At 48.2% G+C, this 13036-nt stretch overlaps 1 protein-coding gene across 1 annotated transcript; it reads left to right on the top strand.

The window, feature by feature from the left end:
* The first annotated feature begins 7521 nt into the window (after positions 1-7521).
* On the top strand, positions 7522-11951 carry MICOS13 (mitochondrial contact site and cristae organizing system subunit 13). The gene is made up of 4 exons (XM_065422103.1): positions 7522-7779; positions 9737-9893; positions 10640-10691; positions 11731-11951. Exons 1-4 carry the CDS (start codon positions 7748-7750, stop codon positions 11826-11828), a joined length of 339 nt encoding a protein of 112 aa, XP_065278175.1. The 5' UTR covers positions 7522-7747; the 3' UTR covers positions 11829-11951.
* The last annotated feature ends 1085 nt before the right edge of the window (positions 11952-13036 follow it).

Here is a 13036-nt window from a genome sequence, read left to right as displayed (position 1 = left end):
CCTCCCCAAAGCCTTGGGGGAATGAACGAAGAGCTCCTCAAGGGTGAGTGCAGTGTCCCAAGCGCCGTCAACGTCCGCCCCGTGCGCAGTGAGCCGGCCTGTGTGAACAGCGTAATGGCAAGTGTGTGAACTAGCAAGGGAAGTCCCCACTGGCAGCTAATAATAGTTGGGGAGGCCCGGTAACGAAATAGCTGCAGTTGATGGTTGCTGAGAAGGGGGTAAGGCCCAGCTGATCAAAGCAGCAGCTTCCACCAGAGTTCCCATGGGGTAAATTCAAGCTGCCCCGAAGGACCCTGACCCCAACACTGCAGGGCTGAGTTTCCCCTTGGACGCAGTGCAAGCTGCTTGGCTTTCCAAGGTCTAATTCTTTACAGATTGATATGGCCCTTGGATAAGTCAGGTAGGGTTACCATATTTCAGCAAGCAAAAAAGAGGACGGGAGGAGCCCCGCCCTAGCCCCGCCCCTGCCCCTCCCACTTCCCGCCCCCCTCAGAACCCCCAACCCTCCCCCCGCTCCTTGTCCCCTGACTGCCCCCTCCTGGGACCCCGCCCTTAACTGCCCCCCAGGACTCCACCCCCTACCTAAGCCTCCCTGCCTCTTGTCCCCTGACTGCCCCCTCCTGAGACCCTCCCCCCATCCTAACTGGCCCCCTAGGACCCTACCCCCTACCTGTACCCTGACTGCTCCAACCCTCATCCACCCCCCCACCCCCAGACAGACCCCTGGGACTCCCACGCCCCATCCAACCACTCCCCACCCCCTGACAGCCCCCCCCAGAACTCCCGACCCATCTAAACCCCTCTGCTCCCTGTCCCATTGACTGCTCTGATCCCTCTCCCCACTCCTGCCCCCTGACAGCCCCCCCCCCCCAGAACTCCCAACTCCCCCCCTCGCTCCTTGTCCCCTGACTGCCCCCTCCTGGGACCCCTGCTCCTAACTGCCCTCCAGAACCCCACCCCCTACCTAAGCCTCCCTGTTCCTTATCCCCTAACTGCCCCCTCCTAAGACCCCCCCTAACTGCCCCCCAGGACCCTACCCCCTACCTGTACCCTGACTGCCCAAAACCTTATCCACACCCTCCCTCAGAAAGCCCCCCCTGAACTCCCGACCCCCCCCCCGTCTCTTGACTGCCCCATCCAAAACCTCCCTGCCCCTTCTCCGACCCCCTGGCCCCCTTGTTGTTGGCCTTCGCCTAATGTCTCTGTGAACTTGCTCAGGAACGGCCTGAGCCGTTCGTCCCGGCAGGCTGGCTGGCAGGGGAGGAGGAGCTCCAGACTGCCAGAGGCGATCTGCGAATGCAGGGAGGGAGGGAGTGATCTCTGCCGCAGGGGAGAGGAGGAGGGGCTCTCTCTGGCTGTCGGAGCCTCATGTAAGTGGCACCATCCGTCTGGCTGCCCTGTTAGCCGCCCGCGCTCTGCATGGGGGGTGGGAAGTCCGGACATTTACAAATTTCCCCCGGATGCTATTTTTAGCTCAAAAATCCGGACATGTCCGGGGGAATCCGGACGAATGGTAACCCTAAGTCAGGCTAACACTCTGTGCCTTTCTTGTTCACCTGGGACCTTTGATACGGCCCCTCGTAACCGGATACAGGACAATAAATAACAACAAAGCAAGAAGCAAAGTCCTGTTGTGGTTAAAAACTAACAGGAAAGGAAGCAGAGCTGTGGCGCAAAGGTTGCTCCCAGGGCAGGTCCAAGGGAATTTGCCCTGCCTCTCCCAGTAGAACCATTTGATTGGGTCCCTGTCCTCCAGGCTCCAGATTCAGTGCCAGAGCCCCAGCTAATGTAAATCAGCCCTGAAAATCAACAGAGCAGAGCTGATTTACAAAGTGTGCAACTTTCCTCCTTGCCCTAAACTCCAGGGCAACGGCAGCTGGAGGGGGGTGGTCCAGTAAGAGCAGCTGGAGGCATGGGGGGGGGGGGCAGTCTGTGATGTGTCCTGGTGAAAGCCAAGATGAAAGAGTTCTGAGTGCCCAGTTATTGCCACCTTGGAGTTCTCAGTCAGCCCCAGGCAACTTGAGCAATGAACATCCCAGTAGCATTTTAGCTTGTCCCAAGTGGGATCAAGAGACAGACTCACCTGTTTAGATGCTACCTTTCGTAACTGGCCGGAATTTGTAATCTGCTCTGCTGTTACATGGCAATCCCTCCTAGAAGGTTGTCCTCAAAGGAGCTGACCCTGCTCTGGAACATGTTTGACGCAGTTGCACTGGAATTTGAGGACTAAGGACAAAGAAATCTTTGACAAATCAGATGCATGCTACAAATTGGCCAAGCTAATGATAGTGCCTTGCGTATGCAAATAAACAAACAAACTGTTTATATCAATCGTGCCCTTCCTCACCACAACTCCTGGCAATTAGCTTGCCAATCTGTTACTCAGGGTTTCAGATCACAAAGCAGTGGTTATTTAACTGGCTTTTTCCCCAGGAATAAATCAACGGGGACACCGTTTTTCTGTCTGATACATGATTGATACAAACCAGAATGCTTTTACGGTACTTAAAACGACTTTTTATTAAGCCTTAAGCGCACACACACAAACTTATATTACAGCAACAGGTTTAGAGCATTCCAAGACGTAATTTCCAAAGTCTGACATGGTTTAGAGGCGGTGACAGCAGGTCGCCGATGGCCAGTTGCCTTCCTGCTGGGGAGTTTGGGGTGTCAGCTTCTTGCCCGAGGAAAAGCTCCCTCGGTCTCCTCTGAGGTATTTACTTTTACTTAATTTTGTATAGCTATCTTAAACAGAGCGTGTCACTTTTAATGGGTTACTAGAGTAACCCCTACTGAGTGACTAATTTTTTTAAATTTTAGCAAATGACTTATTTTTTATTATCAAAGCATTTCTAGTTATAACAACAATAAAATGTATATGTTAGGGGCACTTAAAACCAAGGTCGCCTGTCTAAACATTCCTTCTATTCTGATTAGCAAAACCCAAACTACAAAACATGCAGCTGTTTATCTTTGCCTTTTGAAATCCTTAAGATTATTTCTAGGTTGGTGGTATTTGGTTTGCAGCTAGCAGTGGCTGGACACATAAAATAGCTGACTGCAATTATGTTAAATTTGGGGGTTACACAGGGCCGGATTCTGAGCTTGCATAATCCAGTGTAAATAGGAAGGATTTCCTCTAAAGTCACTGGAGTCGCACCCTGGCAAATGTGGAGACAGATCAGAATCAGGCCCGTAGTAAAGTACTGTACATAGCAACTTCTAGACATTAATGAATTTGTCCTCGCAGCCCCCTCTGTGAGTTGGGTAAGTATCATTATTGCCATTTTACAGATTGGAGAAACTGAGGCACGGCGAGAGGACGGTCAGAGCTGGCAAGTGAACTCAGGAATTCTGACTCTCAGTCCTTAGCTACACAACCATCCTTTACCTTCCCAAATAGCTTAAAGGGTTGTTATCTATCCGCCCATCCCTCCCTCTCGGTCTTTACAATGTGCTCATTGCTTGACCTGATCTTCCACTCTTGCCAATACATCACACTTCAACCCAAAACTCAGAGGAGCTCCCCTGCAGAAAAGGGCTACGGTTTCCTTAGCTCTTTCAGTCACTGGCCTCTCTGATGAGATTGTTGATGGTCTTTGTCATGCAGACACTTATCCACAGAGAAATAGACAGACCTACCAAACTCATAACATGCAGGACACCACACAGCCATCAGACGCTGTTAACTTGCTTTCACTGTGATTTGTCAGTGATATGGAGGGGAAAGGCATTATATTCTCATCATCACTCAATCTTTCCAAAACAGCTATCAAAGAAACAGCACTTTCTCATGCCCTGTATCTGTCTGTCTGTCTTGAATGAACAGGATTAAAAAAGAATCAAAAAGTCATTTCTACCCTTAATGGAACATCTCAGCAAAGAATTGCAGAATCAGCACCAACTCCCAGCTTTAGCCATGAACTGAAAATCTAACTTTCCCTTAGATTCTAAATGCCCGACACATACGTTATGCAACTTATTGCCACGATCCTCAAAATATATCAAATCTGAAATGCAAAATAAATTAAACCACATTTTTTTCAGCACCATAAACTGATTTCACCTCCCCCTGTCCCCAAAAATGTAACATTTAAAACTGATTCCAAACCCCGGTAAAAATATCGACAAGTTTTATTTATATGTCACTTTCCATCCCAAAGGATCTCAGTGTATTAGGCACACTTAACATGATATACAAACTTACAGTGATGGACAAGAAGTGGGGGGATTTTACTTCTTTACTCCTCCTTTAAGGATATGATCTGCAAAAGGAAAACTAAAGACCTAACCCAGCACTGAAATACTAATATCATCCACTTAGCAAACTCGGTATCACTTGCCAGAAACACTCCTCCACTTCTTCTGACCTTTCTCTCCTCTCTCTTTCACTTACATAGTTTTGGCATCACTAGCCACTCCCCTTAACACTTAAAGAGACAGTCAACACAAGATCATTTTTTAAAGAGTTAACAATCCATCTGTCCCTAAGACATGCTGCCAATGTCCAGGGCTTTGCAACCACACTTTCCTACATTTAAAAATTAGTTGGCCTTCCCGTTGAGGTGTGAAAGACCCAAACAAATGACGGGAGAAAGGCTATATGCAAAGTGCTGTCAAATGCCACAAAGTCAATCAATGGAAAAAAGGCAGTGACAAATCTTTTTTCTCCTGTATTCTCTTTCAGCCATAGTCATCTTAAGTGTTGTTGATAACAACCAAGGTAAAGAATTCACGTAGAGAAGGGTGGTTTTAAAGTTGTCTGTATTACCTTAATTTTAAGGCTTGGTAGCTATAAATCTAAATCCTCACAAATGTAACAATAAATATCTATTGGCAGGGTTGTGCGCTCTGACAGCCTCATGAGATAAATGTCCCATTTCCAGCAAGGCTCCAGGAGAGTGGTGGTCAGAGAGACTTACTCCAGCTAACTTTGCTTTCACAGAAACTGTGACCCAATCCTGCAATTGGATCTGTGGGGATGGACCCCTTCATTCACATAAAGCCCAACTGAAAGGAACGGGGCTGCACATTGAGACACGTCTGCTACACACAAGGATTTAATTGCAGGATTAGGGCCATAGCATCTGTTCATGTTCCTATTGAAGTTAACGGGACTTTTGCCAATGACGTCAAGGGCAACCAGGATCAGGGCCTATACACAAGGCCCCATGTACTCTGTGACAAGCTGAACCTAAGTTATTTCCCCCCACTCATTCCTGCAGCACTCCAGTGGGAATGACCATGGGGGTTAGAATCCAGGCTCACAGAAAGCCCTTTGCAGGATCAGGGCCCTAAAAAGTAAACAGGAGAAAAGACCATATCTGACTCTACAGTATGTTTGTAAATAATGAAACGAATACAGTAATAATAGCTGCACCGATTTTTATTGCAGATTATTAGATGGATTTCACTACTTGTCGCAGGGCTGCATTTACCTGCAGGTAGTAGGGATGATGGGATGTGAGTGAGATAGATACCTTTTATATCTTGGTGCCTTATCGTGAAATAATGGAGAGATGCAATATATTTCCATGCAGCAGGATGATGTCAGTAACAGTCAAATGCATCTTTAAGGCATGTAGCAGAATTGCGTCGCTAAGGGTGCAACGCGTGTTTAGTGCATGTTGCAAGATTGTGTGGCTAAGTGAAATGTGATTTTAGTGCACGTTGCAACACTGCATGGAATTTTATATTTATTTTATTTATGTACCAGGTCTATTGGGCTGACAGCAAGATGCATTTTCAGTGCACATTTTTTGCAGCATACGGGGGCTGGTGGGATGCATCTTAGTGTAGACAGAGATTCTGGGATAGCAGCAAGAAGGCTGCTTATTACAGGGAGCAGGAATTGTGGCTGTGACGTTATGAGTGTAAAATAATATTTCATTGAAAGATGACAGGGCCAGAAAGAGTTAATTAACCCATGGGTGAATTGTAGAAACTGGTTAGGAAGATATGTTAATGAATAGAGCTTTGAAATGCAAGTCTGCATTGTTAGAGATCTCAAGGGTAGATGTTTGCTCAGGTCTTGTGATGTAAGCAAACAAGTCTTGTCTATTGCTGTAACTTTAATTCGAAGATCAAAAAGGAATATTAACATTTATGATGATACTTGAGTGAAATAGTATTATTGTCTATATGTCTCTTTGAAGGTTGTGGTAACCTGTATCTGAACTGTTTAATGGATAGATTAACCTGTGCTAATTCCCAGGATGTTTGAGAGAAGGAGAATTAAGCCTATTGTTTTCTCAGGCCGAAAGGCTGCTGGAAATGTATAAGAACCCTGGGACACGATCCTACTTCATCTCAGATCTGCTTTGGGTTTCAAGAGGGGGAAACCTTAAGCCACAAGGATTGAGATCCCCAGTCACTGACTGGAGTCACCCTGAATATGGACATTGGACTATAACCTATGGAGTATATCTAAAAGGACTTTTGGCAACTACAAGCTCACCTCTGCTATGTATCTGAACCTCAAGAATTGAATTCAAGTCTGTATGTATGCTGATCTTTTAACCAACACTCTCTCTCTTTTCTTTTTTAATAAATTGTAGCTTAGTTAGTAAGAATTGACTATAGTGTGTATTTTGGGTAAGATCTAAGTTATAATTGGACCTGGGTATGTGGCTGATTCTTTGGGATTGGAAGAACCTTTTCTTTTATATGATGAAGTAAGATTTTCAGTAATCATCATATGTTTGATAGGTGTGTCTGGACGGAGGCCTGAGGCTGGGCACTTTAAGGGAATAGCGTTGTTTGGATTTCTGAGTAACCAGTGAGGTACAATAGAAGCTGTTTTGTGCTGGTTGGTAAATCTAAATATTGGAATAACCACCAGCGTTTGGGGTTGGTCTGCCCCGTTTTGTTTGCAGTTCACCCTGATTGACTGACCTCAGCTGGCTCGTAGGGCAGCACCATCACAGTGGCTAAGTGGTTTGAGCATTAGCCTACTAAACCCAGGGTTGTGAGTTCAATCCTTGAGGGGGCCATTTAGGGATCTGGCTCAAAAATCTGTTTGGGGATTGCCCTGCTTTGAGCAGGGGGTTGGACTAGCTACCTCCTGAGGTCCCTTCCAACCGTGATATTCTATGAAGGTACATTTGTAAAGAGCTGGCGGGAGTTTGCCTATCGCTTTATTTCATGGTCTAGGCGATGTCCTAGGAATGTGTATTGCACACAGCTGGCTGGCTGGAGGGCAGGTAGCAAAGCAGCGCTGGGTGTGCATGGCCCCGGAGGTGCGGCAGCTTGTTGCAGATGTAGCAGGGATTATGGGGGGCTGAGCAGAGCTGCGGGGCTGGTTCGCTTTGCTCGCTGCCCGCGGCAGGTGCTTTTCCATCCTGCACCCTCCCAGCTCCCACCCCGGGCTGGACCCAGGCCCCGCCCATTCCGCCCCCCGACCTACCTGTCTGCAGAGGGGTGACCTTAAGAGGCAGGGAACAGTCACCGGGCGGGGAGGTCACGTGTCTAGCTCCGCCCTCACCTGAACCCGGCCTGGCCGCCATGACAGCTACCGAGGCGGAAGTGTGTGGGCGCTCCTGGTCACGTGGTTACCCGGGGTGGGCGGGGGTGAGTGAGGTCCTCTGTACGGGTAACAATAGTCGACGCCCGCCGGCGCTGACCACGTGACCAGTGGGCCCGGCAGGAAGCCGAGACTACAACGCCCGAAAGCCTTTGCGGCGCGGCCAGGCCAGGCCGGGCGCGGATTAGCCGGGCGAGCGCTCGCTGCTGCCCTTGGGCCGCCGTCATGGCTTCTTCGCGGGTCTTCCCCGTCGTCAGGTGAGGCGGGCGGGACGGTCCGCAACCGCGGGGGTCACCTCGGTTCCCGCAGCGCCCCTGCCTCTGTGGCCCCCTCGGACTCCCGCCCTCGCCCCCCCCCCACCGTCTCCTTCAACCGCCCCTGGTCCCCCCACCTGCCCCATGTCCCCTTCCCCCCCCATCGCCTCCCCCAACTGCCCCCTTCAGCCCCCCCATATCCCCTTCCCCCGTTGCCCCCTTCAGCCCCCCCAACTGCTCCTGGTCCCCTTCCCCCCATCGCCTCCCCCAACCGCCCCTCATCGCCCCCTTCAGCCCCCCCATCCCCCAGGCTCCCCCCCCGCAGCTGCCCCTTCAGCCTCCCCCAACTGCCCCTCACTGCCCCATGTCCCCTTCCCCCCCACCCAACTGCTCCTGGTCCCCTTTCCTCCATCGCCTCCCCCAACTGCTCCCTTCAGCCTCCCCCCTGTCCCCCAACTGCCCCTTCAGCCTTCCCCCATCGCCCCTGGTCCCCTTCCCCCCCCCCATTGCCTCCCCCAACTGCCCCCTAGGTTCCCCCCTCAGCTGCCCCTTCAGCCTTCCCCCGAACTCCTCACCCAACTGCCTGCCCTACCTGACCCCCTTCAGCCTCCCCCCCCCCCCAACTGCCCCTTCACTCCTTCACACACTCCCCTCCCTGCGCCTCTCCCCAAGTTCCCAGGTCCACCGCCCTCAGGTTCCCTTCCCCCCCAACCACCTGCTTTCTTACCATGGGTAACGGGGGCCAGAAATGTTTTTTAAAAAACCTAAAATAAGTTGGACACCCCCCCCACTCCCCCGCCGCCCTTGCTTTGTGCTGAGAGCCCAGCTAGGGTGACCAGATGTCCTGATTTTTGGGCCTTTTTCTTATATAGGCTCCTATTACCCCCGCACCTCCTGTCCCGATTTTTCACACTTGCTGTCTGATCACCCTAAGCCCAGCTGCAGGCCTGGGATGGGGTGTGTTCTGAGCTCACACCTTTCAGGGAAGGGGTGGAGTTGGCTGAAGTGGGGGGGGTCGGGCGTGTTGAATCTTTAGCAGAGAATTCTTTTCTCCACCGTGTTAGCTAAGCATTGCCATTAAAGGTCAGCCAACAAATGCAGCATTTGAAACAATCTGACTATAAATCCCTTGCCCTCTCAGTTGCTGTAGTTTTCACATCCTCTGCTCTTGTGATGTCACCATATGACATGGTCTCTAGTTACTATAGAGTCTTATAGGTTAGACAGGACCTGAGATTGTAATGGTAAAAAACGAAGCATAACTCCCTCCCCTTCTCCCTTTTGACTGAGGAAAAATAAATTCTGCAGGCCTCTCTTATCCATCATAAAGAAGCAAATAGGGCCCAAGCCAAGTATCTCCATCCCCCCTTTGCAGGATCGCTAGAAGTTGTCCAGACTTGTGTTCCTTGCACACCTAACACTCAGTATGAGTCTTAAACACACAACAAATTCATAGCGGGTTGGAGTGAGATGCTAATCGCAATGTAATTCACTGCATCAGAGAGACACATTTCTACCAAGTAATCTGAGCGCTTATTAGTGAGATGGAATAGGAACCCTCATTAAATATGGATTTCTTACCCACATCTAGATCTGTTCCAGTCCTTGAAATGGTTGGCAGTGTTTTTTTTTTTAAGTCAAATATTTTCGTGACCCCCTTACATTTATTATGAGAGTTTTTTTAAAAAAGTAGCAACAATAAGCCTATATAATGTACTTGTGTGTGGCCTTAAGAGGTTGACAAAGAATACTTGACCTTGATGGGTGAGAGTAGTGGGGGATGGGAAAGCTAGATTTTCTTTGGTTTAGATTGTAATAAAACGTTAATGCCTTGTGACTACGTCCTCCTACCCCCCGATTGCCTTATGTGATCCCCTCTGAGGATTGGGATCTGCTGGTTGAAAAGCACTGTTCTGTAGTAATGCAAACTGGGTTTCTGTTGCTTCTCGTTCCCTCTCAGGTTGGCTGTCAAAGGCAGCCTGGCTGGAGGTGCCATGTATGTGGCGTATGATCAGGGGCTGCTGGGGAATGGCAGTCAAGGAGCAGAGGCCCTCAAAAAGGCTCGAGCAGCGCTGCCTCCAGCTATACAGGAATGGACGAATTACACAGGCTGGGAGGTAAGGACTGTGCCAATAAGCCTGGTTAGCAAATTGTCTTGGTGGTGAGGGAGGAAGGGAAAGGGCTGGGGTAAAATTCTGGCTCCGTTGACGTCAACGGGAATTTTGTCATTGACTTCAATGGAGCCAGACTTCTCCCCAGTACTTATTTTTTAATAGGAGGGGAATGGAAGGAGAATAGATTTTTAAACTTGTTGGGAGGGAGAGAATTTATCTGAGGTGGGATACGAAAGGGATAATTTGCAAAGGATGAGAAAAAATGAAAATGTCATCTGGGAGATTTTTTTTTTTATATATAGCTGGTATTCCTGAGCCACCTTTCCTCTGAGGATCTCTAAGCACTTAACAAACACTAATGCGTCGATCTTAAAGGCCCATTTCGGCCATGGTGCTTATAGTTAATCAAGTTGTATATAAATTGCTTACTGTTTTTGTCGTCGTTCGGGGTGGTTGTTTTTTCCCCCCCCTCACCTAATCCGTGTCCTTAGATTGTGAGCAACTCAGTCACCTTAGTGACTTAGGCACCTAAGCTGCTTTTGAAAATGTTACCCTTTGATCCAATTTAACAGCGGGGTCAACTGAGTCAGAGCTTAAGTGATTTGCCCAAGGTGACCCAGGGAGTCTGTGGTAGCTTCTGTTTTTCATTATCCCCTCTAAGCCATTGTTTAGCCGTTTCGTATATAGTTCATGTCCACAAACACTTCTGATTCTCCCCCACCCCTTTTCTTTCTTTTTTTTTTTTTTAGCTTCCATCCACTCCAAAATTTGACTTTTCTGTCTCTGAATCCTGGAACACAGGTAAGACTTGATCCTTTACTGTCTAAGCTATAGAATGGGTCTATGATTAGTGATACAATTTATCCTAGAATGCTGGCCCATTAGACTGAAAGATGGGTGGGAGGCAGTGTGGCCTAGTGAACAGAGCAATGGATTGGAACTTGGGACACCTGGGTTCTAATTCCTGGCTTTGCCACTGGCCTACTGAGTGACCATGGCCAAGTCACTGCCTGTCTGTGCCTCAGTTTCCCATCTGTGAAATGGGGATAATGATGTTGATTTCCTTTGTAAAGCGCTTTGAGATCTACTGATGAAGTGCTGTGTAAGAACTAGGGATTTTTACTATTATTACCTATGCAGCAGGTAATTTAAGACAGCAAAACTGACCATGATCAAGGAGGTAGCAATATAAAGAGACACTATGATGACTTTTACTCCTGAGAAGTCCCGTCTCTGATGAAGGATTGAAGAGTTTATAAACACAACTGGCTTGTTGTATAAGGCTACTTAGTACAGTTGAACTCAACCTTTGCCCTGCTAGGCTAGTGTGAAAAGGGAAGATGTTTCCCTTTATTCCTGCACCCCCTTACGATAATATTTTGTCCTTCTCTAGCAATTTTTATCTGAGCATTTCAAAGCACTCCGCAGACACTTAGCAAATTAGTTCAGCGCACTCATGATGCAGCTAAATTTCCTCATTTTACAAACGGGGAAACTAAGGCCCACTGAAATTAAGTGACTTGCCCAAGGTTACACAGAGGGAGTCTATGGGAGGGCCAGGAATAAAACCCAGATCTCCCAAGTCCCGGTGCTGTTTTAACCACAAACACCACCTCAAACCAGGTCGGAAGGATGGTTGAGACAGATTTCCCCACCTCAGAGTCCACTGATGCCAGATGAGACAAGAATTATGCCTAGGTTTGTCTGAAATCTCCCTTCATAAGAATAGATTTCACCTATTAAATGGGGAGATCTATGTCATCCATCATGAATAACAGTAGCAAGTTCAGCGTTGTGTTAATCCTCTTCTCAGGACATCTCTCTGCTACTTTTCTTGCAGGAGTTCAGGCCACCATGTCTGCTCTATCTGTAGCTCCCACCAAGGTCCGTGAATACACCCAGGATGGCTGGAAGTACATGAAGAACCTCATCAAATGAACATTCTCTCTCTCCAGCATTTGCTGTTTCCTCCATGCTACTGTCTCAGGGATGAGATGTAGTACACCCCACTAGAGGGCAGCTCAGCCATGCAAAGGCTCCAATAAAAGACTCTGGAACTTCCCTTTGCTCGTGGGTTGGTGTTAGCATGCCGGCTCTGCTGTTATTGTTGGTTTTTATTACAGTAGTGCCTACAGGCCACAAAGGAGATCAGGGCCCCATTACGCTGGTGCTGTACACACACATACTCCCTGCCCTAAAGAGCTTGCAATCTAAATAGACTGTTAGGAAACTTTAGCCATCTAGAAAGTGAGTGCCAACTATTTCAGTGCTATGTACCTTAAAAAAACCAACCTAGGACAATTAACCAGCCACTCACGGTATGAAAAGATCTGGCCCAAGAACAGATTCTGCAAATTACTGTAGAACTCTATCAAATGGAGAGGAAGGGGGCTTTTACCCCTTACTGCCCTAAGAATGTTAAACCGTGGGAGTGACGAGGGGTTTTTGACACCTTATCCCAGGCCGTGACCCCCAATACTGAATAATTTTGTTCTTGCAGCATTGAATCTATTGATCATAATGGTCTCTTATGGCCTCACAATCAATGGGATTACTCCTATAGGATGGCCTGTGAGTAAGGATGGCCGAATCAGACTCTTCTTTAGCAAAGGGGGGAAATTAGATATCCTACGTGAAAAGTGTCAGACATTTAAAAATATATATTTAATGTGAAATTCCTTATTTGAGAACGTGATGCACTAAATGATGTATTTGGCCCAGTAAAAGCAGCAGCAGCTAACTTCTCCCTTCTCTCCTCCATTTCTTCTAATAGCTGATCTCTAAGTGCTTTACAGACATTAGCTCTCCCTGTATTTTTGAAGCAGGCAGGAAGAAGAGTCGCAGGCAGGTGAAGGGACTTGGCAAAGGTACCTCAGCAAGTCCGTGGCAGAGCAAGGACTATCTTTATGCATAAAGCACTTATTGTTCTAGTAGCGGGAGGTAGAACCCAGGAGTCCTGACTGGGGGTAGCTGGATTTTCAGCAGCAGCTGCTGGACGCTGAGCATGTTTGAAAAATCTTGTCACTTCTTTAGGTGCTTAAATGGGAGCTGAGCTCTTTTGAAAAAACTGCTCCAATGTGTTGCTCGTGTGTTCTGGATGGTGATGCCCTCCCAGAGCAGACCTGGATCAGGATGACGTGCGTCTG

This window comes from Emys orbicularis, chromosome 24 (genome assembly GCF_028017835.1).
Source record: "Emys orbicularis isolate rEmyOrb1 chromosome 24, rEmyOrb1.hap1, whole genome shotgun sequence".
Taxonomy (NCBI): domain Eukaryota; kingdom Metazoa; phylum Chordata; order Testudines; family Emydidae; genus Emys; species Emys orbicularis.
This window is presented reverse-complemented; position numbering and strand designations above follow the sequence as displayed.